Genomic DNA, 26,744 nt, shown 5'->3' on the forward strand with positions numbered 1-26,744 from the left:
AAAAATAAAGAGCTTAATTTTTAAAAATAAGAATTCTACAAGAACATAGGAGTCAATAACGTTCATTTGTGCAGTGAATGTGCACCTTGGTCACATATTGCACAGCACCAAGTTGAGCATGTTAGATCTGTAATAGGAAAGGCTTGTTCTAGATCGTTGCACAAATCTTACTCTGAAGTGAACATCACCTTCAGTCTTTAAGTTCAAGACCAGCTAGGTCTCTTACTGTCAATTTGAGAGTTAAGACAAATTATGGATGGTAGAATCATTAAGGTGGTGTTAAGCATTTTGAGAAAAGTGGACTGTGAAGGCACCTGATAGTAGGAGTCATTACATTTTTACTGCCACTGCTTTGGGTTAGACTGTGAACTCTCTGAGGATGAGGACTGTCTTTTGCCTTTCTTTGTATCCTCATCAATTAGCACACTCCCTGGCATGAAGTAGGCGTTCAGTAAATATTTATTGACTGACTAGAGCCAACTTTGATCTTTATAGTTTCAGTTTTTTTTTTCCTTTCCATTTATATTGTTGTCATTGTGATTATTTTCTTGTTTCCATTTATTTCATTTGCCATTAGGTCATAGAAATCTCCCCTTCTTTATTCTTTGTTTTTTACATCACAATTTACATCTAATACATTTCTATGTTACAATTTGTTTAACCATTGCCCAGTCATTGGATATTGATTTCGTTTCCAAAATTTATCCAGATGTCAAGCTGTCTCTTAGATGATTTCTGAGGGGTTTTCTGGAGTTAATCTTCTATGAATTTATAGTAGACCCCCTACCAGTTATTTCAAATACAGGGAGTTAGTGACATCCTGCCATTTGGGATGGGGGAGATAGGTGGGGGGGATGAGAGAGAGAGACAGAGAGAGAGAAATGAGGTGGTTGGACAAAGATCCTTTCCAATTCTCCATCTTCGGTACGGTTTAGATGACCTCTAAAGTCCCTTCCAGCTCTCTTCCAGTGACCCTATGTTCTTATGATTTAAACAGAGGTATCAGAGATAGCAAAAGGGCTCATTAAAGTCACACAAATAGCTAATAGGACACAGTATGTGTTGATTAACTTCATGGGATTTTTATCTCTAGTTGATAGCCCGGGAAATCTGTACTTGGGTAAGATAAGGACTTAACTCTCTGTCTCATAAAAATAAAGTCATGTTTTATTGAAACTATGTGCTTAGGTTGCTGTATTGAAGAACTCTTAAACAAAAGTTTGCATTTGGTAACCTTTTTACTAGTGTTTTAAAAAACCAATTCTTTGTACATTACTTGCTAACTTGTACACGCCAGTGGAGATACTGCTAAAATAAATGTGTTCGTGCTGACCTTGCATGATGCAGGGTTGATGCTTCAAGGTTTAAAGTTGATGCTAACCATTTAAGAAATGTCTTATTTCTTCAGAGAATGCTGTTGTTAATAAGTTGCCCTATAGCAGGGGCAAGTAGTTAGATTTTTTCCCCCCACTACCACTGTTTCCTTGTCACACTCAAGATAAAGTGAAAATCATTTTTGGTAGAAAAATTTTAGGTTAGGTTATTGCCCTCCCTCTTGCCTCTTGTCTTCTCTAGTTTTGATTCAGCATTTAGCAGTATCTAGATGCACAAAAGCAAGGGCATGGAGTAGCAGAAATAGATGGGTTGTCTCCATAATTTTTTGATCACACACCCAATCAGTAAAAAAAAATTTTGAACATATGCCATCAATACCATATATTACTGAGCTAATTATGTATATTATAATGCTTAATCTCAATATAGAAATTAATAAAGGATGAAGTGATAATTGGTTCTAGAATCAGTAGGAAGCCATTTGAGTTCATTGAGTTAAGGAGGTCATATGATTAGAATTGTTTTTTAGTTTTAGTGAAATTGCTTTGGCAACTGTGTGGAGGATAGATTAAGAGAAGGGAGAGAGAAGAAGTAAGAGCTCATTGCAGCAGTCTTTTCTAGGCAAAAGGTAGTGAAGGACTGACCTAGAGTGATGAGCATGTGAGTAGAGAGAAGCAGACAGATGGAAAGCAAAAGCCAGATTTGGTAACTGAGTATGTGGGGTGGTGAGTGCCAAGGTTGATGCCAAGGTTGTGAACCTGAGTGACTAAAAGGATGATGGTGCCTTCAGTAATAATGGAAAATTTTGGAAAGGGGCTAAGTTTGAAGGAAATGACATATTTTAAATAAGAATTTTTACGTCTTATTTTTATTTCACTTATTTTCCATTATCTCTCCCCCAACCTATTCCCAGAGAACCATTCTTTTTAATAAAGAATAAGAAAAGGGAAAGAAACAAGTTCAACAAAACTAGCCAACATATCAAACAAGTCTGCTGTTATAGCCAATATTCTACTTTTTAGCCCCCTACCTGTCCAAAGAAGGTCTGGGGATGAGAGACTGTAGAACTGGGGGAGCAAGGGGCAGTGTGGGAAGGGAGAAGTTTCTTTTCTTATCTTGCTTTTTTGGGAGTGGAGCTTAATTATTATAATTTTAAAGAGTTTGATAATTGAAAACAGGCTGACTTGTAGATAAAATTTAATTGAAAACAATACCTTTGCAACTGAAAATAACTGAAACTTCCAAGCTGGCCCATAATTACTATTCAATAAAATTAAAATTTTAGCACAACAAATATATTTTAATGATTCATAGATTACTTGCCTTTGTAAAGTTGTTTTCTTTTTTTATGGTATTGGAGGTGAATATATGACCCCAGTTTATTGGTTAACCCTTGTCTTATCCAGTGAGGTGCAATATGCGTCTAACACATTTCTATAGTGAATGTGCTTGTCACTTTCACTAGGGGTTAGATGAAGTGTGAAGTGTTTGGTTGGTGTGATTTGTTTTTTAGTCTTCTTTTACTGTGGCTTCTCCTCTCCTTTTTCCTGTTTCCTTCCATTCCCCTTCAAAATAAAATTATGATTACAATGTAGTTTTGCATGTAACAAATGAGTCCTGGTATACTTTGGGTCTACCCATACTTAGACTGATTAACAACAATACTTTCCCTTTATTTTTAAAATTTACTTTCAATTAATTTATTTTTATTTATTCCCCAGCATTGTGACAAAAACTAGCTAAAAACAAAAGCAAATGCAATTTAGTTTCAGCATAGAAGTAATGTGGTTTAAGAAAAATGTATTACTATATAAACTTGTATGAAAAAAATCTATGCCTGAGATTCCAGCTATGTCCAGTTGTCTTACAAAAAGTCTTTTTCATTGTGATGATTGCTAATGGTTCTGCTTTATCAGGATCTTTAAAAAAAAAGAAAGAAAAAGAAATGAACTCTGCCTTTTCTTTTATTCTTTATCCTTAGGGATCTTAAAGATTTTGCAATATGAATAATTCTTTGGAAAACACCATTTCTTTTGAAGAATACATCCGAGTGAAAGCACGATCCATCCCACAGCACAGGATGAAGGAGTTCCTGGACTCCTTAGCATCCAAGGGACCTGAAGCACTTCAGGAGTTCCAGCAGACGGCTACTACTACTATGGTGTACCAACAGGGTGGAAACTGCATTTACACAGATAGCACCGAAGTGGCTGGATCTTTACTTGAACTTGCCTGTCCTGTAACCACCAGTGTTCAGCAGCAGACCCAGCAAGAACCACAGATCCAAGTCCAACAGCCACAGCAGGTTCAGGTAAAGAAGAAAGTATGACATTATTGCTGGGGATAAATCACTGTCCTAAGTTGTATAGAATCTACTTTGGTTATCTCTCATAATTTGGTCACCTGGTTATGATTCTGACCTTGACCTATTTTATAGAGTGTGAATACTATGCGCAGAATACTATGCTTCCATTGAGTAGAATTGTTAGTGTTTAGTACCATGGTTCCCACCATTTTGTGGTTTGAGAAGTGCAGCTACACTAGCTATTAACTGAAAGAATCCCATAAAACACACATGCCATCTCAGAGCTAGAGGGAACCTTAGTGACATTATCTAGTTCAATATACCTTACTAGGAATCTATTATACAATATTCCTGACATGTGTTGCCCAGTGATTTGTGATAGAGAAACCTGCATTCTTCCCCTCTCCTTTCCATCCTCTTTCTACACCCCCCCCCCCCCCCCACTCTATCTCCCTCTTCGCCCTTCTCCCTCCAGCCCCCACCTTCTACTCCCCCGATCACCAACACCTGCCTTTGCAGGGTTGGGACTTATTAGTTTTGGGACTGCTTTTGGTAGGGATTATATTGAAGTCATGTTAGTACAGCTTCATTGAACATGCAGATAGGACTTAGGATATTGATTTTTCATGACTGCAATTGGGCAACTAAGTAGTGCTAGATAGAGTGCCAGGCCTGGAGTCAGGAAGATGAGGCTTCTTGAGTTCAAATCAATGTATGCTTCTGGGCAAGTCACTTAACACTATTTGCTTTAATTTTTTAATATGTAAAATGAGTTGGAGAAGGAAATGTCAAACCACTCCAGTATATTTTTGCCAAGAAAACCCTACAAGGGATCATGAAGAGTTGGATACAACTGGACAACAGCAACAATTGGGCCCTCCCAAACATATGTCAGATAATAATAGGTCGTGTCTTCCTTTAGTTCTTGTTCTCAGTGTGTTCCATCTTGACCAGTGTTGATAAAGATAACCAGGATGTTCCTAGAAAGCTTTTAGGCACAGCACTCCTTCCCCCATTCCCATTCTTATTTCTAATGATTGAGAATTCTCTGCAAAAGCAGCTAATTCCACTTTTGTATAGCTTGAATTATTAAGAAGAAACTGGATTCCTGTAGTGTCTGGCACAAAAGACTGTTCTGATATAGAACTAAGTCTTGAGCTTTAAGTTGTATATGAAATGCATGTAGACATACTAAGAGCTTTAGTTCGTTTTGGTATGTTTACTTTGTATTCTTTCATACTGAACACTATATTTGGAGAACTTGCTACTCAGCGCTAAAATTTAGAGTTTAAATATAGAAATTGTACTAATTTAGAAAGACTGGTTGATTTTGAAGGTCTTGATTATGTAGTTCCAAAAATTCTGTCTTCCACATATTCTGAGTTCTTTTTACATTTGCTCTTTTGAGGTCTTCCTTGTATGAGCTCTTTGGTCCACTCTTAGAAAAATGTGAAGTGGCAGTGGCATTACATTGAAAAAATAAAAATATACTTTTGCTGAGAATTGGGAAATATTTTCCTCATTCCTTCTCATATGAAACCCACTCTCCTAGCTAAATGTGGAACTTTCTTGCCTTTCCCAGTGACTGCCCCTTTCTGTTCTACCTCAGGTGTCTGGTGCTGTTTTTCCTCCCTTCCTCTCCTAAGGTGGGAGAGGAGAAATGGGAAGTAGGGGTATAATGGAGAAATGAAGGTGAGAGGGCAGATATTTCTAGTTACTTCACAGTGAGGAAGGTAGTGCAATAGTTGATGCCTGTCTGGGGATGGTTCTGTTTATTTCTCCTTATAACAAAGCTCAATAAATTTTATTTGGATATAGGTGTTAGCTTCCAAAGAAGGAAAAAACCCCAGAAGGAATAAAGATGCTAGGACCTCATTATCTGTTCTATCCTTAGGTCAAGATCCAACTTGGGTACTTGAAAAGATTTTGAATTCTTGAAAGGATTCAAAAAGGAGGGAGCTGAATAAATCTGATGGTTACTTCTTGGGTTATATATGAGATAATCAGAAACCCTAATGGCCAGTCATCCCACTTTGGAACTTCTGGAACCCAAGGCCAGGTGTGAGTGAAACTGAGAAGAGTGAGGGATCCCTTATGCTATGTTTTCTATTCAGTTGATCATTATAGTAAAACTTATATATATGAGGAAAAATAAATTGCATTTTTGTAAGTTTTGAAAATAGAAATCATGATGAAATTGCTAGGCACTATGGTGACTGAGCCCCTGGGATTTGTTGAGCTTTGCCTTAGAGAGATGGAAGGTAGATGTAGGATTCATGTGTGCCAGTTCCTGTAGCATCTGCCTGTGCTTCTCTGAGAATGTCTTCTAAGTGATTCTGAGAATTAGGAGTTGGACTTGATTTTTTTATTCAAGGTTGTTATTCATGATTGCCTGTAGAGTTTTGTTGTCTATTTCTATTTCCTTATGTGTGCTGATTTGAAAAAAGGAATGAACACTTTTTTGTAAGTCTGTCAGGTGTCTATTTAATCCCAAAAATTTGGACCCTAGAAGGCAAAGAAGAAATGTCTCATTATAAGGAGAACAATAAGCCCAAAGAACTTAACCTCTTCAATAACTCATAGCCCCTTAGTACAAACTTTTTTATACCTATTTTACAGATGAGAAACAATGCCAGTGAAGTGACTGACAGTTAATGTTAGAGCCAGAATTTGTTTAACGTTTAATGATTCTATGTCCCTGTTATACCAGTATGGCATTTTTCTGTTCATTGCATTCAAATGGCAGGTGGAGATTACTGCTTTTGTTGTATTGGCCTAGCATGACCATAGAAGAATCATCATTTTGAGGACCCATGACCAAGGGATTGTTTCTGGGCCTTTTGACAAGCTTTGGAGAGGCGAAGAGCCTATTTTAATCTGCATTTTCCTCTGATCACCCAGATTTATTGAACAGTGATGAGAACTCTGAGGATGACAGAGCAAAGCTATCGCAAGAGAGTGCTCGCCACCATTCTGGAATTACATTAAGTGCTTGGTTTTCTGCATTTATTACCCAGTTTAAAACCGTGGGATATTTACAGTAAAGGCACAGCCTGCTGTTTATAGTGCCATTTGTCTGTCTGTTTGTTGTCCCAGCAGACCTATCCTCTTTGTAACTGGCTTCATGGATAAATGTCAGACTGACATTATACACGTGGTGCTTCCTCAGTACCGTTGTTGTAGAAGTACTCTAGCACTTTGACTCCTTTTGGTCTGTTTCTCAGTTCCCTGTTCAAAATCTTCTTTCCATTGATTTTTCAGCCTTCCTTGAAAGAAGCTCTTAGATAAATATTTGGGAGGAATGTGACCATATTGTTTGAAATAATATTTTTTCCCCACTCCCCTGAACATGAATACTTAATAAGTTCAGTAGGTGATGTTTACTGGGTTATGATTAATTATGTAAGTATTTTATTCCATTTCTAAAACTAAAATCACATCTTATACATGTGAGATGTGATTAGAATGTGACTTTTTAAAAAACAGACACTTCAGCCAGACTTTATACATCGAAGTGAGTTTTGAGCCATTTCAAAGTAACTGTTTTAGAGTCTGTGTGCACTTATTCTAATGAAGGTGTTTTTTCTCGAGGGGCTTTGAAAATTTCCGCTTCTAGAAGTAACTTCAAAGCTGACAGCACCTTTGAAAATCACTTAGACTGTAACTGTCATTTGAAAATCATTTTGGTTTTTGAAAATATCTATGTAAGTAAGTTAGTGCTAAGTCTTAAATGGGTAATCAACCTGGGAAATATGGTTTTTAGTAAAAATGAGGTGTAACATTAGGTAGTACAAATATTATCCTCATTATATAGCTCTGAAAAATTGAGTTGCAGAGAGGGGAAATAACTTACTCATGATTACAAGGGTTGAAGGCAAAATTGAAATCAATGACTTCCAATTCCATCCAAGTTTAGTCTTCTTCTGCTATAGTTGCTTTTCCTAGGCTTTTGTACGAAAATCTGGAAACATAACCACATCATATAATATTATTTCAACAAGAAAACCGTTTTAATTTCCAAATAACTGATTTAAAATGAACTTTAAAACACAGCTCGTTTACAAGTTGGATTCCCTGTATGTGATATTGATAGATTTTAGAAGAGGTACCAGGCTAGTGATTCATAATTGCTACTATGAATTAAGTGTTTTAGATTCTTTATTTCTCCTTCTCCCTTTCCAAAATCCATAATCGACTCCACAGGTGTATTCTTTGCAGTTTCTATGTTTATCCCATGTTTTGATATTTGTACATTGTCATTTCCCTGATAGGGATTTTGTTTGTTGATGGTAGCAGCTTGATAAGCATGTTTTTGAATGTCTAATATCCTGTGATTTCTGTATTTTTATGAGCCATTTGTAAATAGTGCCTTGAACTCAGTTTCTGTGAATTCCTGGTGTTCTCTAGTGACCTCTTCTGGCTCAGGGAGTCACCTTCACCTTCTTTCTCCTGAGAGCCGGAGCCTTTGGATGAGTTCCAGCTCCAGCAGAGAATCTTGTCGGATTCCATTGCCTGTCCAAATAAGAAAATAAACCAGAGGAGGTATTGCTGCACAAGGCATGGTTTAGGGATCTTGAGAAAATAAGTCCATGTCTACACAGAAGTCTCCTTTATTTAAGGTTTGGGCGTTTATATTTAAAGTGGCAGGAAATATTCAGGAATCATCATTTTGTAGATGTTTTTACCCAGTCTCCAACATTCTTTGCCAAGTTGGATCCTGATAGGAATCCCTCACTTTATGCTTTAAGGCATTGCTTGAAATTGATTTCCCTGAATGGGTGAACTTAGTTCTTGCTTCCTGAAGTAAAAGTAATGAGCTTGTATCAGCAAAAGAGAAAAAAATACTTCTTTTGAAGAATGGTGGTTAAGAACTGTTTGAGGGACGTAACACCAAGAAAGTAAATAGTAGGAAACGTAGGTTATGTGTTGCACCTGGTCTTTCTGTCCAAGATTTTTGTTTTGGAGCGAGAGTTGGAGTGAATAAACTACCTACTGTGAGCCAGAAAAAGGCTGGAACAAAAGGGAACGTAGCATAATCTTTTCCTTGACATTCGTAGGATACTTTTAAGATTTACAAAATGTAAATAAATGCCAATAGCACAAGTAGTAACAGCCCCATTTTACAGTTGAAGAAAGTGAGCCATGGAGAGGTTGGAGGACTTGTTCAGAGTCATGCAGACCTCAGCACTACACCAGAAGATCATTCTGTGGACAGAAAGGAAGAAATTAATGTAGTGGAGTAGCAAAACGAGGGCAGGGTAAAAGTTTCCTAGAGAGCAGGATGCAGAGTTGAGTTTATTTAATCCAGTCCCTAATTTTACAGAGCAGGAGGCTGAGGACACTCAGAAAGGGAAGGAGACTTGCCCAACCAGAAAGTAACAGTCTTGATTCACACCTGTGTTTTGTGACTCTCCACTCTCATGTTCTTTCTGTTCCCCGGGCTGCCTTTTACTAAGGGAGAAGTTCCTATATAGAGCACTCAAGCTCCTGAGCTGTTTTGCTACTGCATTCCTTCCTGCTGTTTGTTTTTACTCTGCTGCTAGGCCTAGAACAGGAAAAGCTGTTTTGTTTTTTTTAGCTGGCTTTTGGGAGTGAGAATTTGATTCCATCATTCCTAAACTCTTTCCTCTACTTTCAGAGGAAGGTGAGAATAGTGGCATATCCTGCCTAACATCAGTCATTGTTTTCTTGAAAACATGATTTTTCTTTTAAGTTGAATAATGTTATAGGGGGCAGTTAACTTCATAGGCTTTATGAAGGCTGAATGATGTTATGGTGGTGGTTTTTCTTTATAATTTTTGTTCTTGTTTAGTTGTTTTCAGTTGTGTACAACTTTGTGACACCTTGTGGGGGGTACTCTTGGCGAAAATAATGGAGTGATTTGCCATTTCCTTCTCTAGCTCATTTTACAGATGAGGAAACTGAGGCCCATAGTTTGCCTTGCCCAGGGTCACACAGCTCCTCAGTATCTGAGATTGAATTTGAACTCAGATCTTCCTGACTCCAGGGCCTGACACTCTGTCCCATCTACCTGTCCTTAGTTACAGTGATATTGAGGCAAATTCAGGCTTTATATCAGAAATAGTTTTCAAACAATCACAACATAATTTCACAGAAGTTGAATGGATTGTCCCAGGAGTTACTGGGCTCCTCTTCCTGACCAGATGACCACTCGTAGTAGGGAGTGTAGAGGTAGCTTTGGGCTCCATACAGTCCTTTGATTCTTACAGTGTGATGCTGTCTAGGCCTGTACTAGTGCGTGGGTGACAGTAGTATCTTCATAATTCTGGGAATATGGCTGATTGATCTGTGGTTGAATAATTTTGGAGAAAAGGTATATAGGGACAATAGAACAGTATTGTCAAGTAGTTGCAATAGCTGCTTTGTCAGAATGGTCAGCAGTTTAGCATCATGGGTACTTTGAGCTTTAGCACTTTGTTAAAACGTGCTCTATACTGTCTGTCCAAGGAGTTAGATTTTAATACTGACACTGGAACTTCTTTTTTTAAAGCGTTGCCTGAATTCTCCCTCCTGGAGAACCATCTCATATACCAAAGCATGATTTGTAAATGAAAAGATGAAGAAGAGAAAAAAATCAGCAAAGCTGATCCATATGTCAAAAAAATCTGAAAATACATATACAGAATTCATACCCATGGATCTTTCCCGCTTTTCAAATGAGTGGGTGAAGGTATCTTTTCATATCTCTTCTTTGGGCCATGCTTTTTCTTAGTAATTTTATAACATTTACTTAAAAATAACAGCAATAATAACATTCTTATTGGTATCTTTTGTTTTTAAATTGCCTGAATTTCTCCCAGTTCTGTCCCCCTCAGGCATATAGTGTAGAAAGTTTTTTTTGAAAGAAAAAAAGAAAAATAGACCATTCTTTATAATGAAGAATTAAAAAATAAAAGAAAAATAGAAAGAAGAGGGAGGAAAAGTCAGCAAAATTGCCAGATATATAGAAGAAAAATCTGACATTATATTGTTTTCTACACCCATAGATATCCTCTTCCCCCCTCCACATGTGCATGTGCATGTGCATGCGCGCTCACACACACACACACACACACACACTCACACACACTCACACACACTCTTTCAGAGGAGTAAGGAGAAATGTTGTCATAACCTTTTTTTCTAAATAGTATTTTATTTTTCAACCCAGCTATATGTAAAGAAAATTTTTACATTCACTTTTATAAGATTTTGAGTTCCAAATTTTTCTCCCTCCCCGCCCCTCCTTTTCTGAAAATGGTAGGCAGTTTGATATAGTTTATACATGTGCTATCATGTAAAAAATATTTCCATATTAGTCACAGTTATGAAAGAAGAAGCAGATCAAAAGGAAAAAAAAACCACGAGAAAGATTGTGAAGTAAGTGAAAACAATATGCTTTGATCTGCATTCAGAGTCTATCAGTTCTTTAAGTGGGTATGGATAGCATTTTCCTGCATGAGTCCTTTGTACTTAGGTCATTATGTTGCTTAGAAGAGCTGAGACATTCATTCTTGATCATCTTACAATGTTGCTGATACTCTACAATTTTATCCTGGTTTTGCTTGTTTCACTTTACATTAGTTTGTACAAGTCTTTCCAGATTTTTCTGAAATCTGCATGTTCATCATTTTTTTGTCACACAGTGGTATTCCGTTGCATTCATGTACCACAACTTGTCCAGCCATTCCCCATTTGATGGGGATCTCCTCAGTTTCCAATATTTTGCTACCACAAAAAGGGCCACTATAAATATTTTTGCACATGTTGGTCTTATTCCCTTTTTTATGATCTCTTTGGGATACCAATCTAGTAGAGGTATTGCTGGATCAATGGGTATGTACAGTTTTATAGTCCTTTGGGTATAGTTCTAAATTGTTCTCCAGCATGGTTGAATCAGTTCACAACTCCACCAACAGTGCATTAGTGTCCCTATTTTCCCATATCTTCTCCAGCATTTATCATTTTCCTTTTGTGTCATATGAGCCAATCTGATAAGTGTTATTTTAATTTGCATTTCATATGCTTATAGAGAGCTTTGATTTCTTCATCTGAAAACTGTCAGTTCATATCCTTTGACCATTTATCAGTTGGGGAATGGTTTGTAGTCTTGTAAAGTTGACCCAGTTCTCTGTATAGTTGAGAAATGAGGCCTTTACCACAGACACTTGCTTTAAAGGTTGTTTCTCCTCTTTCTGCTTTCCTTCTAATCTTGGTATCAGGTATCTTCTTTGCAACTATGATTTTTATAGCTTTGCATTGTTTACTTTTTTAAAAAATACAATTTTATTAACGTTTTTTATTTTTATATCACTAGAACTTCTCCCAGTATCTTTCTTTCTTTGCTCCCTCAGAGATCCATCCTACATAACAAAGGTTAGCTTTTTTCAAAGATAAAAATTTTAAAAATTTACAAAACTGATTAAGATATTGAAAATCTTAAAGTACATTGAATGCTCGACATTTGTAGACTTCCCACCTTTGCAAAGGAGTAGGATAGGGAAATCTTCTAATGTTTTTCCTTCTCCTCTCATTAGACTATGAGCTCCTGGAGGGCAGGGATTGTTTTTTGCCTCTTTTTGCATATCCAGGATTTAGCACAGTCCCTGGCACATAGTAGGCACTTAATAAATGCCTCCTGACATACATTGAGTTGGGGCCATGCTGATTCTTTGTGATTTTGCAACTTTTACTTTTAGTTGTTTTGTAATTCTTTTCATTTTCATTGTTATAATTATTAAATGTTGTTTTCTTGGTTCTGCTTACTTTGCATCAGTTCTGCACTTCTGTATTCTTTATTTTTTACAGCAGAGTAATATTCCATTACATTCATGTAATATTCATTTAGCCTTTGTTTAGCCACTTCCCAGTAGTCATGTACTTTGTTTCCAGTTCTTTGCTAACACACACACAAAATGCTGAATGTGGGAACTTTTTAAAATTTAAGGTGTTTTTAAAAAATAATATGCATTCTACCTTTGCTGTCTCTTCCATCAGTGAAAACGGGAAAGAAACAAAACTTTTGTAATAAATATGTATAGTCAAACAAAAGCAAATTCTGCCATTGACCATGTCCAAAAAATATATATACTTGCTGAGTCCATCATCTCTCATGGGAGGTGATGTTTCAGGTGATCTCTCGAATCATACTTGGTCATTGTGTTGATCAGAGTTCTTAAGTCTTTCAAAACCACTTATCTTATAATGTTGTTGTTATATAAATTGTTCTTCTGATTCTGGTCAACGCATAAGTTCATACAAGTTTTCCCAGGCTTTTTTTGAAACCATCCATATAAGGAGTCTGTATCAAAAAGTGGACATTTTAGCCACTTTATTTGAATAATTCCAAACTGTTTTCCAAAATGGTCGTGTTGATTCACGTCTACCAGAAACACACCATCTATCCCACATCCATACATTATTGACTATTCTCATCTTTTGTTATCTTTGCCAGTTATCTTGGTGGGAGATGAAACCTCAGGGTTGTTCTTCTCTGCATTTTTCTTTAGAGTGATTTGGAGCATTCTTTTATATGGTTGTTAATAGTTTACAGTTCTTTTGAATACTATTAATATCCTTTGACCATTTACTGGAATGGCTTTTGACCATACTATTGGCAAGTTATCTAGAAGTGTGTGTGTGTGTGTGTGTGTGTCTGTGTGTGTACATATGTACACACAAAAAAACTCATTGAGATTTGATATAAAATTTTTTTTTTAATTAAGGGACATGAGAGGAAGCATCTTCATTCAGTGATTTTTATTGCTTTCCCTGACACTTAAGTGAAGTTCCTAAACATAAAATATCTATTAGAATTGAGGCACACTCTTTTAAAAACCATTCTGTTTAACCTTCATAGCAGAAAAGACTCTTAACTTCCATTCCCTTGGCTAGCCACTTTAGTGATATGAATCATTATAATGCATGTGGATTTGCTTCCCAGTTGAGGATTTATCTTAATAATTTTACTGATCCATTTTTACTTTGTCAACATGATGCTTACATCCATTTTACTTTCGGCTCTGAATCTCTTGATAAATCACTTCTTAGAATGAGTCAGTGAAACTGACACCTGTGAGTGAGGATTTAAAGAAAAAAGGAGCTGGCTGGTAAGGGAAGAACATAAGGAACTGAAGAATTATTGCTTTTAATTCACAATAATTTCTACTGATTGCTGCCTCTCACAGTCTCTGCGTGCTTTTATTTCCCTGTATGAAAAGTGAAGCAGTGTGTTTTACTTCTAGATTGTCTCCTGTTATCAAATACACAGACTCCTATGAGGCTTTTGTGCTCCCCAAGTCCTCCCTGTCCCTTTGGCTAGCTCTTTCTTCTCTGAAGTGCCAAGTTTACTGAGCCATCTCTGTGCTGGATATTTGGGTACGCACCATCTGTTTCCAAGCAAAGTTCATTGCACAGAGAGCCGTAACATTTTCAGAACCTAGTGCCCAGAATTCAGTCGGCCCAATGTGACATGTTAAGAATTTTGTTTTTTCTTCATCATGTAGCTTAAAGTTATATTTTTTCACCTTCCCTCTTAACAGTTATCATAAATTGTTACTCTAAGCAAATTTTGTGGTTGTAAGCTTGGTATTGTAACGGCTAAGCAAGAAGATTCTTCGTGGAACAGTTTCAGTACAGTCTCTGCAGTGTTTCCTGATACAGTATTATCTGTAGTTTACTTTGGTCCCTCATTTGGTAATTCAAAGTTTTTTACCTTTGTTATGTAGAAGAAACTTTTTTTCCCCTTCACTTATTTGATGATGATGATGATGATGACGACGATGATGGCGGCTAATGTTTATATAGCAGCTACTATGTGCAAGACAATGTGCTGAGCACTTTACAGTTATTATCTTATTTGATCCTTGAAGCAACCCTAGGAGGTAGTGCTATTTTTATCTTTCCCATTTTACAAATGAGGAAACTGAGGCAAACAGATTAAATGACTTGTTTAGGTTCGTATGGCAAGTAAATGTATAAGGCTGGATTTGCATTCAGTTTTTCCTGCCTCTGAACCTCACACTCACTCCCATTGTATCACCTAGCTACCTGGAGGTGAAAGGAACTTCGGTCACAGATTCTTCGCCTGCTCCCTCTCATCTCTGTCTTTCCTTCTTCTTCTCCCCACCTCCAGCCCTCATGCCTCTTATCTTATCCTGAATTCTCTCTGTTGAAGTCTTCCTCTTTTCAAGACCTCATTCAGGTACTGCTTTCTTGATATTTAGGTATCATGCACCCTCTTTCCTCCCACAAAAGTGATCTCTTCCTTACATTTCTAATGACTCTTTGTCTGGATCTCTAATTTGCCCTTAACTCGTTCTGCTTTGTTTCATACACATGGCATGTGAGTATATAGAAAGAGAACATGAGATTCCTAGCTGGAAAGGACATCAGAAATTATCCACTGAGAGTCTGTCGTTTTCTAAATGAAGAAATTGAGGCCAGGAGAGGTCACGATGCTGGTAGTAAGTGGTCCTGTCCATTGTTTTATAAACTTCTTTAGGACAGGGGCTATTTTATACCTTTATATTTCTTGGTACCCATCACAGTGCCATATACATAATAGCAATACATACTGGACTGAATTAACTGACTGTTGAATTCTCGTCACTCTAGGTCCAGGTCCAGGTGCAGCAGTCTCCTCAGCAGGTCTCAGCCCAGCAACTTTCTCCTCAGCTCACTGTCCATCCAGCCTCGGAGCAGCCTATCCAGGTCCAGGTGCAGATCCAAGGGCAGGCCCAGCAACAGGCATCACAGGCAATACAAAGTCAGACGCTGCAGAGCCCGAGTCCCTCTCAGCTTCAGGCTGCCCAGATCCAGGTACAGCATGTTCAGACTGCCCAGCAAATCCAGGCCACAGAGATCCAAGAGGAGCACATACAGCACCAGCAGATCCAAGCCCAGCTAGTGGCAGGCCAAGCTATTGCTGGTGGTCAGCAGATCCAGATCCAGACGGTTGGTGCACTTTCTCCACCACCTTCCCAGCAAGGTTCCCCTCGGGAAGGAGAGCGGCGGATCAGCACTGCCAGTGTCCTTCAGCCTGTGAAGAAACGTAAAGTAGATATGCCCATAACTGTGTCATATGCTATTTCTGGGCAACCAGTTGCTACTGTGCTGGCCATTCCACAAGGCCAGCAACAAAGTTATGTATCCTTGAGGCCAGACTTGTTGACGGTGGACAGTGCTCACCTGTACAGTGCCACTGGGACCATTACTAGCCCAACTGGAGAAACTTGGACCATCCCTGTTTACTCAGCTCAGCCACGGGGTGACCTTCAGCAGCAGAACATTACTCACATTGCTATCCCTCAGGAGGCCTACAATGCTGTCCACGTCAGCGGCTCCCCAACGGCTCTGACAACTGTAAAACTGGAGGATGATAAAGATAAGATGGTGGGCACCACATCGGTGGTGAAAAACTCCCATGAGGAAGTTGTGCAGACCCTTGCAAACTCTCTCTTTCCAGCACAGTTCATGAATGGCAACATCCACATTCCGGTGGCAGTGCAGGCTGTGGCAGGAGCCTATCAGAATGCAGCGCAGACTGTTCACATTTGGGACCCTCAGCAACAGCAGCAGACAACACCAGAGCAGACACAGCAGCAGCAGCAGCAGCAGCAGCAGCTGCAAGTCACCTGTTCAGTAAGTCCTACTTACCAGATTTATACTGTACCTAGTAACACGGTAGTGGCCATTATTCTCTTTGAAAGCTGTATAGGAATGACACAGTTCTTTGAGAATAGGGATTGTTTCCTTCTTCGTATTAGTATCTTATTATCTCACAGTGAAGTGCCAGCTGGGACATAGAATTTAAAATTTGAAAGGACCTTAGAAGTCAAATCTTTGGTATGAGGAAAGAAACTCAAAGAGAGTAAGAAAATTCTCTTTCACTTTTCTTTGCCTAGCATGCAAATAGTCTGCTTCTAGGATGTCTTTGAAGTAATCAGAAACTTTTTTAAGGAAAGGAAGAAGACTCTTAAGGTTTGGGTAACGAGGGTGGGTAATTAGGTGGTATGCATTTAATTGTTTTTTTTAAAATTTATTTGTTTTCAATTTTCAACAATCACTTCCATAAATTGTAAACTTTCTCCCCCTCCCTCCGCAGGACGGCATGTAATCTTATATGAGCTCTACACACACATTGTTATGAAACACATTTTCATATTAGTCATGTTGCATAGAAGAATTAAAATGAATGGGAGAAACCATGTGAAAAACAAAACATAACATGAGAAAATATTCTGCTTCATTCTGCGTTCTGATTCCATAGTTCTTTCTCTGAATGTGGGTGGCATTTTGCATCATGTGTGCTTTGGAAATGTTTTAGGTCCTTGCATTGCTGTGAAGGGCTAAGTCTTTCAAAAACAATCCTTGCATTCTGTGGCTATTACTGTATAGAATGTTCTGGTTCTGCTCACTTCGCTCAGCATCTGTTCATATAAGTTTATCCAGGTATTTCTGAAGTCTGCCTGTTTGTCATTTCTTATAGCACAGTAGTATGCCATTACATTCATATACCACAGCTTGCTCAACCATTCCCCAATTTGATTTCCAGTTCTTGGCCACCACAAAAAGAGCTGCTATAAATATTTTTGTACTTGTGGGGCCTTTTCCCATTTTTATGATCTCTTTGGGTTATAACCCTAGAAACAGTATTGCTGGGTCAAAGGGTATGCACATTTTTATAGCCTTTGGGGCATAGTTTCAAGTTGTTTTCCAGAATGGTTGGATCAGCTCACAACTCCACCAGCAATGAATTAGTGTTCCAACTCTCCCACATCTTCTCCAATATTTATCATCTTCCTGTTTTGTCATGTTAGCCAATCTGATAGGTGTGATGCGGTACCTCAGAGTTATTTTGATTTGCGTCTCTAATAAATAGTGATTTAGAGCATTTATTCATATGACTACAGATACCTCTAATTTCTTCCTCTGAAAACTGCCTGTTCATATCCTTTGACCATTTATCAATTGGGGAATGACTTGTATTTTTGTAAATTTGACTCAATTCTCTAAATATTTCAGAAATGAGGCCTTTATCAAAGACATTAGTTGTAAAAATTCTTTCTGCTTCCCTCCTAATCTTGGTTGCATTGGCTTTGTTTGTGCAAAAACTTTTCTATTAATATATTCAAAATTATTCATTTTGCACTTAGTTATGTTCTCTATCTCTTGTTTGGTCATAAATTCCTCCGTTCTCCATAAATCTGACAAATAAAGTATTTCTTGCTCCCCTAATTTGTTTGTAATATCAGATTTTATACCTAGATTGTGTACCCATTTGGACTTTATTCTGATATATGGTGTCAGGCATTGGTCTATGGCATGCATTCATTAAGGGCTTGCTGTGTGCCAGGCACTGTTCTAATTGCTGGGGTACAAATATAAGCAAAAAGAAGCCCTCTGCCTCAAGGAGCTTCAGTTCTGTTGGGGGATGACAGCACATAAAAGGAGTCTGAAATGGAATATTGACAGGGGTACGAGGAGGTTCACTCTCTGAGCCTTGGTGGCAAAATACAGAGATTTGAAAGCATTGCCAGGAGAGGAATAAAGCTTGACTGGAGGAAACCTGTCTCTGAAATGGAAAGAATTTTCTCATGGGAAAAGGATCCTGCCTTAGGTAAAGGATGTTGCAAGGTAAGAAGGCCCCAGACACTGATGTGACCTATAGCTACTGATTTGGAAAACGTTTCTTGGTAATGTTGTTATTTCACATAAAGCCCTAAATGAACCATAGGATTCTTAGAGGTCAGCCATGACCTTTTGGATTGTTTCAAAAGTCTTAGTGCAGTTTTTAGCTTTAATAGGGACATATTGTACTTGAAGAATAAGACCCAGAGAAGTAAGGTGACAGGGCCTAGATTACATGAGGTAGTAAATAGAGCCAAGATCTCAGCCTTAAGCAAGATGTAAAAGAGAGGAAATCATAAAGGTAGGAAAGGATGAAGAGATGCAGGGAGAACCTGGGAGTTAAACATGTAGAAGAGAGGGACTGAAACTGGGGCGCAAAAGGCTTGAGCAGCAATTATGAGATGATTTTTCTCCTCCACTTTATATTCACTTAGGACAGTTTTTTTGACATTCAGATATGGAAGGTGTTTAAAGATTTCTGAGAGGAGCTACTGACTTGCTGGCATGTCTTTGTGGTTTCAAGCCTTCAATACATCTGTTGGACCTGTGATCTTTTCGTGGAAAACACTGTCCAAAAACCACAATTATGTTTGTATTACTTAGAAATAATTTGTGTAGGCTATATAGAAGTTCAGTCATCTGTTAGGGTAATGATATGATAAAATTTTAGTTTTAGAATTTCTTGAACAAAGACACTTTTCTCTATTACTCTTATCTTAGCCACCTAAGATTTATGATCAGTATTATTTCATAGAACTCATTTCAAAATTCTCAAATGACTCTTATTAACTATCTACCTCTCTCTGTCTTTGTATTGTTCTGTGAAGGAATTCATTGTTCAGTCATTTTTTCAGTTGTGTCTGACTCTTTGTGACGCCCTGTGGTGTTTTTCTGGCAAAGATACTGGAGTCGTTTGCCATGTACCACCTAACTGCCCTTAGGAGGGAAAGGGAAGAGGTGTCATGGACAGGCTTAGAATCTAGTTGTGAGATAAATTGCACATGTTAACATAGCAGTTTAAGACCCTCAGGTGGTACGTTGTGTGGTACAGAATTGAAACTGCTATAGGAGTTGTAGACCTGGTACAGTTAAGAAACATCTTCAGGATTGGAGCTAGTTCAGAAGGAGACTGGGATTTGGATTGAGTGAGGGGAATAGGAGAAGGCATTTTAGATAGCAGAAATAGTGTACAGAAAGACTCGTGTCATGCAAGTGTGGAAAGAGTACTGAGGCTGATATCAGCAAACTCCCACACCTGAGCTGGATGACCTGGACAAGTCATTCCACCTGTCTGGAGCTGTTCACACAGTCACAAAATAAAGATAATACTGATAGTAGTTACCTCATAGGATTGTTGTGAACTCAAATGAAACAGTGACTATATAGTATTTTGGAAAGTTCAAAACAACTTTAATGCAAATTTTAAAGTTCTATATTAATATAAAACTATTTTTATTAATCTGCATTTTGTGTGGTCAGGAAAATGAGCTGACTGAATTTTTGTTTCAAGAGTTATAGGACATAAATTTGCATAGGATTGGACTAGTTGATAGAGGGTTTTGGATGCAAAACTGAGGAGTATGAATTTTATTTGATAATAAACAATAAAATGCCTTTATGGTAGGTGCACTGAGTAGAACAGTGAATTGATTAAAGTGATGTTTTAGAGGAGACTTAGTGGTGTGCTGGAAAGTCTGGAGTCAGGAAGATGACTTGTTATGGGCTTTTGCAATATTCCAGAAGATGGAGGTGAGGACCTCAAATAGAATATGAAGACAGAATGGACAAAACTTGGTTGGTAACTAGATTTGGGCACTAAAGAAAGGAAACCTCCAAATGTTAGACCTAGGAAACAGAGGGAGTGGTATGCTACAGAAATGGGGAAAACTCAGTTTTAGGGCAAAGATGTTTACAATTTTAGACAGAAGAATAGTCAGATGGAAGGCTAAGATACAATAGTATAGAAGCAAAAGTTTTGATGGAAGTGAGTTTTGAGAAAAGTAGTAGAGGGAAGAGACTGAGCCTTGTGAGTATTTTATAGTTAAGAGAAGGAAGAAAAGCAGGAGGAGATATCACAATGTGAGTGGAAGCCAGAGGAGCAGAGAAAAGGTGGTCATCCGCAATGGCAAATACTGAAAAAACAATCAGATAAGAATGAGGACTGTAAAAATGCATCTTTGACAAGAGAGAAGGCCATTGGTGACCTTAAGAGTTTTAATGAAGTGATGGGGTTTGTAATTATTCAGAAGACTGGAAGTTGTGGATATAAGATTCATTAGGTGAGAATCTTGAGAATATTTGAAAGTAAAAGAGAAAGTAGAGAGAAATTGAAGATCCAGGAAAAGCAAACCCCAAAGATAATTTAAATCCTATTTACTGTGGCATAGGGTTAGAACCTTCTGCATGTCTGACTGTGCTAGGTGAAGGAAAGGAGGATGTTTGTTGATTGTTAGGTATCTAGAATAATTTGAAGGTGACGCTTTTTTAATGGGTGATTCCTAGTGTAGCCAAGAAACATTCTTTCACGAAATAAAATTGAAATAAAATGTTTGTTGAAGCTGAATACCTCCCGTGTGTGTGTGTGTCTGTGTGTGTGTGTGTGTGTCTGTGTGTGTGTGTGTGTGTGTGTGTGTGTCTGTGTGTGTATTTTTTAGATTAACAAAGGTCCCTTTAGTGTTCTTTCTTTGGGGTCTGAGGTAGGCCTGGATTCGAACCTTTAGAAGTTCTCACCTAAGGAACTGAGGAAATAGACTAATCTTGAGGTCTTTGCTAAAAATAATTCTCTCATGCTTAAATATTAGTCATGTTTGGAAAGAGAGTTGCTATGGAATTTTTATTCAGCACTGTTGCTTGTTTGAGGCCATGTATCCAAGCTTGAAATTTAAGTTGAATATCTGTAAATTACTTCATATAATTGTTTTTGTTCATTGTGGAGTTCATGGAACATAAAGTACATGTTTTACTTTAAATCCTTTTGGAGAAACATATTTCCTTTTTAGAAATGTAATGTGTGATTCTTACTGAATGACTTTCAGATTCAAATGAAAGTTCTAATCTTTGTGAATAACTGAAAACTAAAAGGAATTGTTTGAAACCGAATGGCAGTATACAAACAATTCTTACTTTATGTAAATTCACATTACAGAAATTCAACTTTACATAAAGAATTCTGAAAAAAAATCAGCATTCCAAAAAAACCGACATCAGCTTTACTGTATAGCACTTTATTGTGTCTCTTCATTCCTGCCCTTCAGCTCAGTGCCCCACAGCCCTCTATCCCCTCACCAGAAAAGAGAAAAGTCCAATCTCCACAAGTGAAAGCAGAACGTAATGGTAGAAAGACCACCACTACTTGATCTGGGGCTTGATTTGAGACCTCTGGCTGAGAGAGGATACCTTTGTCCCTACTCATCCCACCCACCAGCCCCTTTGAGTCTGTCTTCTATCCATTTGCGTTTGGGTACTGCCTGTCTGTCCATGGTGTCTGCGTGTTGCTCCTCCTCTCCTGTCTGTGTCCAGCAACCATTTGTCTGCCCCTTGAATATTCCTCTTCTTTCCTGCTCTTGCTTCTGTGTTCCTGTCTCCATGTGTCCTTGAACCATGTGCCAGTACCGTCCCTTCACAACGTGAAGCAATTCCCCCACCCCAGGGCAAATTCCGGTTATTTATTGCTTTATGTAGATATCTGTGGAATAAAATTTATCTTACACCTACATAAAACATATACTTATGTAAAGCGAAAACTGCCTGTATTCACTTAGAGAATGACTATGTAGGTTCATAGAATAAGGGAGGGACTTTAAAGATCATCTGGTCCCACCCTATTTGTTTTTTGGTTGAGAAAGTGAGACCCAGAAAAGTTGTCACATGCTCAGGGTTATATAGGTTGTAAATAACAGAGTCAGAGTTAGGTGGATGATCAGATTGGATGTGAAGAACATTGTGGGGACTGGGGCTGGCCAATGGATCAAGTGCATTTACACTCAATGACTCACAAACCAGGGTAACCTGGTATCTGGACTTCATGCTTTTCTTTCATCCTGATTTCCAAGGTGAGTCCTGTGTAACTCCTTACCCTGGGAAAATTATTTAGCCATCCATTATATCCTTCTGGTCCCTTTCCCAGATAGTCATCTTTGCTGCCATTTGTGGGAAGCAGCAGTCCTCCTAGCCTCCTTTCCTGCCTACCTGTGAGTGACTTGCCATCACTGAAGATGGAAGAGGTAGGAAAGGAGGAGTTGCCTCTCATGGTCCTTGATTGGATTTGTGGTGGGGAATGATGGAGGAGCAAGGTTGCTATTTGATGGCCAGGATTTAATGCCTTTCATGTGATTTTCTCAGTAAACCAATTGAGTATTTATTAAGTGCTTATTGTGTGCCAGGTGTTGTATTAAGTGTTTAGTATACAAAGAAAAAGGAAAATCATCTCAATGCTCAAGGAGCTTACTTTCTATTTGGAGAGACAGAGATAGTTGGAGGGACCTTAGAAACCTGCTTCCTGTCCAAGGTGGCATTTGTGCAGAATCTTGAAGGAATCCAGGAATTCTAAGAGGCAGAAGGAGGGGGAGGGCGCCTGAGAAATAGCTGGTGGAAATATAGGAGACAAATCTTATGAAGAACAGCATGTGGACAACCAAGCAAAGATACAGTAACAGTTATCCTCTGGGAATTTGCTCAAGAAATCATTGCTTCCTCTCTTATTTTCATTATCTTCATATCTGTTGGCATCCTTCCTGTTAGCTTCAGAGATGCTCAAAAACTCCCCTTTCTTTAAAAAAAAAGCTTTGCTTGAGCTATCATCTTATCTCTCCCTTTCTTCATTACTCAGTTCCTAAAAAGAATTGCCCAGCTTTGTTGCTTCCATTTATTTCTCAATTATTTTTAACCCTCCTCCTCCTCCTCAACTGTTGTCATAGTTTACAAATGATCTTAACCTCCATGTTTTATGACCTATTCTTAGTCTTCATCCTTCTTGACCTCTCAGCAGCTTTGGATGCTGTCAGCCGGTCCTACTTCTAGACAATCATTCTTCCTTTCTCTTCTTCAACTCTTCTTTCCTTGTTCTCCTGCCACTCTGAAGACTCCTCCTTCTCACTCTTGTTGGCTTAAATCATAAATTTTCTCTAACCTTCAGGTGTGAGTGTTCAAAAAAGTTGTTTTGGATTCTTACCTCTGACATGTACTCTCCCTCGGTGATCTTATCTTTCCCCGGTTCAGTTATCTTCTATATGCAGATAATTGTGAAATCCATATATGCTATCCTATTCTCTCTTGTACTTTGGTCCTTCACCATCAGATCACGACTAGACCTCTCCACCTGAACATCCCGTCAACATTGTAATTTCTTTTTTAAATTTAGTTTTCACTTCTGAATTCTCTCCCTGTCATATTCCCCTCCACCTTTTCTTGAGAAGGCAATGAAAACAAAATCTCTTACAAATATGTATGGTCAAGCAAAACAAATTCCCATATTAGCCATATCTGTCTGGCTTGCTGTTATATGCTTTAATTTGTAATGTGAGTCCATTGCCTCTCTGGAGATGGAAAGCATGTTTCATCATAACATTGTAATTTCGTTATGTCCAGAAGATAATCTCTACTGCCCCTAATTAGGTCTCTCTTCCAAACACATTCATTAATGTTAAAGGTAGCATCCTTCCAGGAACCCAGGTTTGTAAATTTGAAGTCAGCTTCAATTTTTTTCCCCCCTAAGATCCCATATTCAATCACTTGCTAAGTTTTGTTTATGCTCGGCCCAATACATCTTTAGCATGTACCTTATTTTCTACTAAAATTTTAATTCAGGTGCTCATCAAAACTCACCTGAACTATAATATTTTGGTCTCTTTACTTTTTGTATTTCTTTTTTCTAATTAATCCTTCATAAAGCTTCCAGAATAATTTTTCTAAGGTGCAGAACCCATGATGTAAGTAATGACCCTCCTCAAAAACCTTCAGTAGCTTCTGATTATTTCTAGGATAAAATACATACTTGTTAGTCTAGAACTTTAGGCTTTCCACGGTCTTGCTCCAGTCTTCCTTTTTAGCCTTATTGCACATCATCCCCTTCCCTGTACTCTATATATTCAGGCCAAACTAGATCACTATTGGCTCCCCAGGTATTTGCTTATCTATCTACTTCTTCAGTCTGTTTTCACAAACTGCTATTCAGAAGCGCCCTCTCTCCTCACACTTTGATCTTCCGTAAGACTCAGCTTAGAACAGCTCCTCTGTAACGCCTTCTCTGACCTCCTCAACTAATATTTTTTTCTCCCTCTTCGGATTTCCTTATATTCACATTTCTTTAGTCACCAGCATTACCATAGTCAAATATAAGCTCCTTGAAAGCAGAGACTGTTTTGAGCATTTCTTTCCAGTTTTCCGCTGTGTGTACATCCCTGGTTCAGTTCCTCAGTCCAGAAGAAACACACTCTGTAAAGGTCTGAATTGAGTTAAACTCCTCGACTTCCTTCTGTGCTTTGGCAAAATGACCATCTCTGCTTCTTATCTTTGGCAGCGAGGAGGGGGCTACGTAACCTAGTGACGTCATGATGCAGGGACAGGCTGTGGGCCTCAGTCAGTGTAAGGGATCCCAAGTGAGGAGGTCTCCTCAGCAGTACAGGCAAGTGTCTTAGCTTCCTGAGATGCTGAATGGCGAAGTGACTTGTTCAGCATAGCTCCCACTCTTCAAAGGACTGGTAGTGGGAGAAAGAACGGGGATGAGGGAACAAGCGCTTCCTTAGTTTTTCTTGGGCAGGGGCGCTTCAAGTTCCAGGTACTTGTTCTTTAAACATTTTTATTTAAAGTTTTGAGTTCCAAATTCTACCCCTTCCTGCCCTTTCCTCCTGCCCCCCCACCCCACAGCGTGGTAGCCGTCAGATTTAGATTATACGTATTCAACTACTTAAACATTTCCGTATTAGTCATTCTGTTCGAGAAGACTGAAAGAAAGAAAATGAAAAATAGCATGTTTCAGTCTGTTCAAACAATCAGTTCATTCCCTGGAGGCAGATAGTAAGCTTTCTCATTAGTACTTTGAGATTGTCTTGGATCATCATATTGCTGAGAATTGCTAAATCGTTGACAGTTCTTCATTGAACAGTATTACTGTTACTGTGTGCAACATTCTCCTGGTTCTGTTCACTTTACTTTGCATCAGTTCATGTAAGTCTTTCCAGGTTTTTCTGAAATCATCCTGCTTGTCATTTCTTATAGCTCAATAATAATCCATTACAATCATATACCACAGCCTGGAATAAGCATTTGTTTATTTTTTCCACTTAATAGTATTTTATTTTCCAATTACATGTAAAGATAGTTTTCAACATTTACTTTTATAAGAGTTTGAGTTCCAGATTTTTTTCTCCCTTCCCTCCTCGCCTAGATGGCAAACAATCTCATATAGACTATACATGTACAATATTAAACATATTTCTGCATTAGTCATGTTGTAAAAGAAGAATCATAACAAAAGGGGAAAACCACAAGAAAGAAAAAAAGAAAATAGTGTACTTCTATCTGCATTCAGACTCCATAGTTCTTTCTCTGGATGTGAATAGCATTTTCCATCATGGGCCTTTTGAAATTGCCTTGGATCACTGTATTACTGAGAAGAACTTAAGTCTGTTAAAGTTAGTCATCGCACAATGTTCTTTTGGTTCTACTCACTTTACTCAGCATCTGTTCAGTCTTCCCAAATTTTTCTGAAATCTGAAATTTCTATTTATCATTTCTTACAGCATAGTAATATTCTGTTACGTTAAAATATTGCAACTTGTTGAGATATTCCCCAGTTGATGGGCTTTCCCTTGGTTTCCAGTTCTTCGCCACCACAAAAAAGAGCTGCTATAAATACTTTTGTACGTGTGGGTCCTTGTGCCTCTTTTATAATCTCTTCAGGATATAGATCTAGTAGTGATATTGCTGGATCAAAGAGCATGCACAATTTTATAGCCCTTTGGGCATAGTTCCAAGTTGTTCTCCAGAATGGTTGGGTCAATTTACAACCCCACCAACAATGCATTAGTGTTCCAATTTTCCCACATCTTCTCCAACATTTATCATTTTTCTATTTTGTTGTGTTAGCCAATCTGATAGGTGTGATGTGATACCTCGGAGTTGTTTTGATTTGCCTTTCTCTAATCAATAGTAATTTAGCACATTTTTTCATATGACTATAAGATACTTTTAATTTCTTTATCTGAAAACTGCCTGGAACAAGAATTTATTAAGTGCCTATTACTTGCCAGGCCCTGTTAAATGCTTTACAAATATTATCTCATTTAATCATCACAATTCTATGAGGAAGGTACTATTATTATCCCCATTTTATTGTTGTAGAAATTGAGTCACAGAGAGATTATGTGATTTTTGCTCAGGGTCACACAATAAGTGCCTGAGATAAAATTTGAACTCAGGTCTTCCTGAACCCAAGCCCCTTGTTCTATCCCCTTTAATATCTAGATGCCAAGGA

At 38.1% G+C, this 26,744-nt stretch overlaps 1 protein-coding gene across 2 annotated transcripts in view; it reads left to right on the top strand.

Annotated features, from left to right (window-relative positions):
• QRICH1 (glutamine rich 1) overlaps positions 1 to 26,744 on the top strand; it is a 76,672-nt gene that overhangs the window by 24,489 nt on the left and 25,439 nt on the right. For both annotated transcript variants that reach the window (XM_072651602.1, XM_072651592.1), the window contains exons 2-3: positions 3,317 to 3,646; positions 15,257 to 16,282. In XM_072651602.1, coding sequence (XP_072507703.1) covers positions 3,338 to 3,646; positions 15,257 to 16,282 — 1,335 coding nt within the window. In that variant the 5' untranslated portion in view covers positions 3,317 to 3,337. The remainder of the gene's footprint in view (positions 1 to 3,316; positions 3,647 to 15,256; positions 16,283 to 26,744) is intronic.

Source organism: Notamacropus eugenii, chromosome 1 (assembly GCF_028372415.1).
Source record: "Notamacropus eugenii isolate mMacEug1 chromosome 1, mMacEug1.pri_v2, whole genome shotgun sequence".
NCBI classification, from domain to species: domain Eukaryota; kingdom Metazoa; phylum Chordata; class Mammalia; order Diprotodontia; family Macropodidae; genus Notamacropus; species Notamacropus eugenii.